Here is a 5819-nt window from a genome sequence, read left to right as displayed (position 1 = left end):
GGAAATTTCCTGAAAGAACTTGGGATCGTCACTTCTGAAATCATAGAAAGCAAGTGGGGTGGAAGGAAAGAGACAAGTTTTCGTGAGATATTGGGAGAGGACATTTACTGAGATGCCAGATGTTGTTGGCTTAGTATCTTTATATCTTATATCTCTAAATCATCTGCAGAGCTCCCTTCTTAGGACTGCTCCACAAACAAGTAGCACCTGAAAAGGAAAGAAAAGCAGAGACACAGAAAGAGAGAGGCAAAGAAGCATCTACCCACATGGGCAAGGAAGAAAAAGTAGAACTGAATGCCAAACAATAAACTGTAGCCAATATACTCATGAGGATCAGGGCAAGAGGGAAGCACAATTTGATCATATGTTAAACTAAATCACACTCTGATGCCATTACTGCATTTATGTGTTCATCCAGATGGCCCTGAGTGTCACTGTTCTCTGCTCTTTTGCCCCCCCTGCTGGCAGTGCCAAGAGGCAGTCCTCAGGTCAAAACTGCAGCAAGCACCAGGGAGGAGGTGAAGAAATGAGACGGTGTTTTATGCAGCTGTGCTTCACAAACATTAATATGCATATGAATTGCCTGGACTCTTGGTAAAAGGCAGGTTCTTATTCAGTAAGTCTGGGCTTGGCCCAGAGTCTACATTACTAGCAGGTGATTCCGGTCCATAGACTATGCTTTGAACAGCACCGCCTTCTATCATCAGAAATCACCAGCATGAAAACCCCTTCCTGAGGTTTTCCAATTTCATGTAGAATTAATCCCTATGGCATGTAAGTAAAATGCTGGACTTGAGGTTTCTATTCAGAAAATAGAGGAGCTTGCCCTGTGGGGATCTTCTGCCCCAAATTCATTTTAGTTCCCACCTTGCACACTGCATCATCATGCCTTTGTCATCCTGTGGCTTCATGGGGCATCTGCGTGTGGTACAAGGACAAGCAACCAGGTGTATCCCACAACTAGGCCTAGGGTGTCACAAGCAGTGAGTGACACGTCCTGGACTAAGTCCAATTATAAAACAACCTGGGGACTTCCGAGACTTCCGAAACAGGCGTTAATTTTCATTATGACAGTGATCTCTTGAGTTTCTTACTTGTGATTGTTCAAGTTGCCAGAAGCATTAGTTCTTGTTGCAAATTGCTTGTCTTTAAAACAATTTTTTTCCCTTTAATTTAGAACAGGTCAAAGCACCCTAAAATACCTCAAATCTGTTGGCCGCTTTATAATTACAAAGTCTAGACCAATACTATTTAAAATATAAATGAATAGTACATCTGAACCGACAGCTGGTATGCCAAGTTGTAGTCCAAGGCTGCTTTAAGATGGTTGAAATGCAGTATAATGTAAATGCTTGGAAGTGAAGGACTATTAATTGAAAGCCAGACTGATAGTGAAGGGGGTGGCATTATGGATAAGGTGACATTCAGGCTAACCATATGTAGTATATCATCTACAGTGGGTATCTTAAATGTTTATCATAGACATTTTTAATTCCAAATCTGGAAATGAGCCTTCTAATTATTAACAGAAGTGTCTTTTAATCCTCATTTTGCTTTATCCTTCTTCTGGACTCCCAATTTATTGCAATAGAAGAGTTTAGGTTCTAATGAATATTCTTTAAAATTGCCAAAAAATACAAATTAATTCCATATAGTGGGGATGAGAAGATTACTAACCATGTTTTAAGTGAGTGCTGTATTTATTTGTGGAGATGAAAGGATTATATTCAGATAAATTCATCATAACTAAGTAGCAAAACGGAAAGACTTGTAAGACCCTTAATTGAGGCCATCCTCAAAGAAAGGTTAGCCATAAAATAAGTAATTTCACATCCGCAGCATCAAAATTCACTTCAGAGTGAAGCATAGTAACCTCCATCTTGGGTAAAAACTGCTGTTTAAAATTTTAACCCTGATATTCTGGCTTCTGTAAACATTTGCTTGTTTAAATAATAGGGTAGTTAGCCTAAGTGACTCCATTTTGACCTCTGTTTCCAGAATAAGACCTGGAAACTCACATAAATCACCCCATTTTGTTGCCAGCACCCTTGTGCTTTGACAAAGGCTATTCTCCTGTGCCTGAGAACCAGAGCCCCAAAAATGCTTTCCCTTGACTCAGTGGCTCCAGGAACTGAAACTATAGATAACCTTTAGAGATAGGTAACTTTGCTCAATTTGGCTTCTGTACAAACTGCTTTCACAAGGTAGTTCCACATTCCAACATCTAGCAGGATGTGGTTTTTGCCTATAGAAGCTTGCTGCTGTACTCACTCAGGACTGCGAGATTTGGAGAGCTAATGCCCCCTTGAAGCCGCTGGCTTTTAAATTAAAGACTCCTTGATTCGATTTCGTGACTGAAGCGTCCTCTGTTCGACTAGCGGGGTACATTACAAGAGTTCGTCAGCAATTTTCATGCCTGACTGGTGAGTGAAAGGTGAATTTCCCGATTGTCCTTTCCATTCCCCAGGAAAAAAATAAAGGCACGAGAGTAAATAAAGTTTCCTGGCCTCTGAGATCCCACCCAATGCAAGCGTAGAATGAGATGAGCAAAGTGAGTGGGCGAGTTAAATCGTTTGTAACAAAAGCCCATTACTTACAGATGAGAAATTTATATTGTCAGCGTAATATCTGTGGGGCTAAACAGCGCTAGAGAGTATATAAAAGCAGTGTGCTTTGGTGCAGAAGTACAGAGCTCAGGACCCAGCTCATCTCCAGTTCCAAAGAGGGCTTGCTCTCTCTCCACCTGCTCTGTTCCACGCCTGGTATCAGAAGGTAAGATTTCTATTGAGTGATTGTAAGACAGTTTGGGTACAGTTAAGTATTTTTAAGGGGATAAAGTATTATGAATTCGAATGTTGTTCTTTCATCTTATACTTTTCACTAATAACACACAGGGTAGAATTGAGATGAAAAAGTGATACAAAATATATTTACATAAACGTCAACACAGTGAAGCCGCAAAATGAGTCGGAAAAATAATTCAATAAAAAAATATGAAGTTGAAAGAAAAACAAAGATTCAAATCAATGCATTTGTTATAAGACTTAACTGTTATGAGAACTGGGTTTTTAAAATAAGGGGTAACATTTTAAAATGTTACCCCTTATTTTAAAATATATAAATATTTTCCTTAGATTTGATTAACGTGTCTATTACTTTGAACAGAAGGCGCCTTTTACATTCAGCAGAAATGTGTCCATTAGAAAGGCTATAATAACAATTGCTCCTTACCAATGAAAATTTATCATTTTCTAAAAGAGAAGAATCAACATCATCTTTCAAATATTCAAATTTCTGATAAGTCTATCAAAAACTCTAGTCCATGAATTTAAATATGGTTGCCTTTCTCCCTCCCCCATCTCTCCCTGCCTCTGTGCACCAACAGGCAGCAAACATGAAAAGCATTTACTTTGTGGCTGGATTATTTGTGATGCTGGTCCAAGGCAGCTGGCAGCGTTCCCTTCAGGACACAGAGGAGAAGTCCAGGTATTCAATCTTTAGACTTGAACTAACATAGCACGATGGTTATAATACAGCCTGTGAAAACTATGATTTGTGAACAGGTCTCAGTAACTGAGAGTAAATACTCTACAATTTTAAAAAGTTTAAAATATCATTGTGATAAAGTTGTTTCTGGAGTATAGATCAGAGTATGTTGTTTAGAAACCAAAGGAGTAGGCTATGTTGGAAAATGTGTTACATGGGAAATTATAGCTTGTTGAAATCTTCAGCTGATCCTATCTATCCATTCATTACTCACACACTGCATAGTAGATTATTTTAATTATTCACACCAACTTTTTCTTTTTTTATTCCTTTTTAAAAAATAACAGTTTCTTACTAATTGTAAAAGTCATACATGTTCATGATACAAAATATGCAAAAATGTTATGTATGTACTGTATATAGAATATATCTGAGATCATTATACAGCTTCATATTATGCCTTTTATCTTAGCATTGTATTGTTAGCTCTTTCGTATAGCATTACAAATATCTATTAAATGTACGATATTTAATAGCTGCATACTATTCCATCTCATAAGTGTACAATATTTCTTTAGCTATTCCTCTTCTATTGAACACTTGAGTTCTTTACATTTTCCCACAAAGAATGCTGCAAATAACTTTTCTCCCTACATTTTTTACTCTTTCTTGAGGCTAGATTTTTGGTACTAAAATTACTGTGTCAAAGGGTTTGAATAAGTTTAAGTCTTTTATAATATCTTGCCAGCTTGCTTTCCAGAAAAATCATACACATGCACACTCCCATCAGCCTTATAGAAATACCCCTTTCATAATACCTTCCCCCATATTTAATCTTTGCCATTTTGACAGGTGAGAATAGTATCTCAATTTTATTTCTGAGTATTAACACTATTGAGTATTTCTCCATATTTGCCATGGCAAACAACTGTTGATTACTGGCATGTGGACTGTCCACTACACAGTTTGAAATTAGCAAGTGGGCTTTTTCTTGGCATTCTTTAAATTTTTAATTGTCTTTCTCTTTCATCATCAGCTATCATGTAACCAGGTAATGGAGCTACATTTTTATATTAACACATGCAAATTTTTCGATTCCGGTCAAGGGCATGTACCTTGGTTGTGGGCACATCCCCAGTAGGGAGTGTACAGGAGGCAGCTGATAGATGTTTCTCTCTCATTAATGTTTCTAACTCTCTATCCCTCTCCCTCCTCTCTGTAAAAAAATCAATAAAATATATATTTTTTTAAAAAAATCTGCTCCCAGGATTCAGAATCAGAGTGTATTCAACTCTAACAGAACTCTGAGATTCCCGTGGCAAACAAGGTGTCTCTCATATCAACTGAAATGCTCAAGGCACCTGCCTTTCAATTTCCTGTGGTCTTGTGTTTTCAAGATGCTTCTTGAGTGAGTCCACTCAAGAAGAGACTTAGTTGCACCAATCACTGTTCTTCACAGCTCGTTCCCAGCTCCCCAGGCGGACTCACTCAATGATCCGGATCAGATAAATGAAGAGAAGCGCCACTCCCAGGGCACGTTCACCAGTGACTACAGCAAGTATCTGGACACCAGGCGTGCCCAGGATTTCGTGGAGTGGTTGATGACCAGCAAGAGGAACAAGTGAGAGTCTAAACCTAGCCCCAAATTTGCACACAAATGTATTATTTAACTATGTCTAAAATATCTCCTGACTTTCATTATGTTATCATGCTCATCAATTAGGGCATATAAGCTCTTTCAGCTTTGATGATTTCAAGGTTGGTGATGCTATCCTGCATATTATGCCTCTGAAAGTCCCACTTCTCACCCTGAAAATGCCTTACCCACCCTGTAATGAAACGTAGATTTTAAATCATTTTCCCCACTGTGGTCTTAGCAATATTTACTCTCTTACCCATTTTCTATTAAAATTGAAAGCTGACTTTTTTAGACATGAATGGTTAGGAATCTATTTTTTGACCAAAAGATAAGAGCAAATTCAACATTCCCTTGTAGGGTTCAAACTCATGACTATAATCACATTTAAAGTAACCCCTAGCCAAGTTAATCATGGTAAGGAATGGAAACAGATGCAATCATTTTCTTGTAGAATACAATCCAAGATACACATTTAAAATTATAACCTAGCTGCACCGCATAAAGAGAGAAGAAGGCAAATAAGAGCACAAGCCCTTCGTAAGGCATACATTTTAATGTTGGATTTTCGTTGACAGTGTTGGGTTTTACGAATGTAGGCTACTACTGAAGGAAATCTTCCACAAGGGTTTCACAGAGATGGTGGAATTTCACAATTTCTTTGGAGAGTGGCCCACAGGGGAAGGGAGTTGTGCAT

At 38.2% G+C, this 5819-nt stretch overlaps 1 protein-coding gene across 2 annotated transcripts in view; it reads left to right on the top strand.

Moving 5' to 3' along the window:
- The first annotated feature begins 2295 nt into the window (after positions 1-2295).
- The window catches only part of GCG (glucagon), a 7220-nt gene continuing 3696 nt past the window's right edge, over positions 2296-5819 (top strand). Inside the window, exons 1-4 of one of the 2 annotated variants that reach the window (XM_005859407.2) lie at positions 2296-2423; positions 2683-2772; positions 3386-3486; positions 4946-5107. In XM_005859407.2, the coding sequence (XP_005859469.2) occupies positions 3395-3486; positions 4946-5107 (254 nt within the window). In that variant the 5' untranslated portion in view covers positions 2296-2423; positions 2683-2772; positions 3386-3394. Of the gene's footprint in view, positions 2424-2530; positions 2773-3385; positions 3487-4945; positions 5108-5819 lie in introns of those variants that run through there. The other variant, XM_014534164.1, reaches the window with a different exon arrangement.

This window comes from Myotis brandtii, unplaced genomic scaffold, assembly GCF_000412655.1.
Source record: "Myotis brandtii unplaced genomic scaffold, ASM41265v1 scaffold125, whole genome shotgun sequence".
NCBI classification, from domain to species: domain Eukaryota; kingdom Metazoa; phylum Chordata; class Mammalia; order Chiroptera; family Vespertilionidae; genus Myotis; species Myotis brandtii.
Note: the sequence above shows the minus strand (reverse complement) of the source record. Positions and strands in the feature narration are given on the sequence as shown.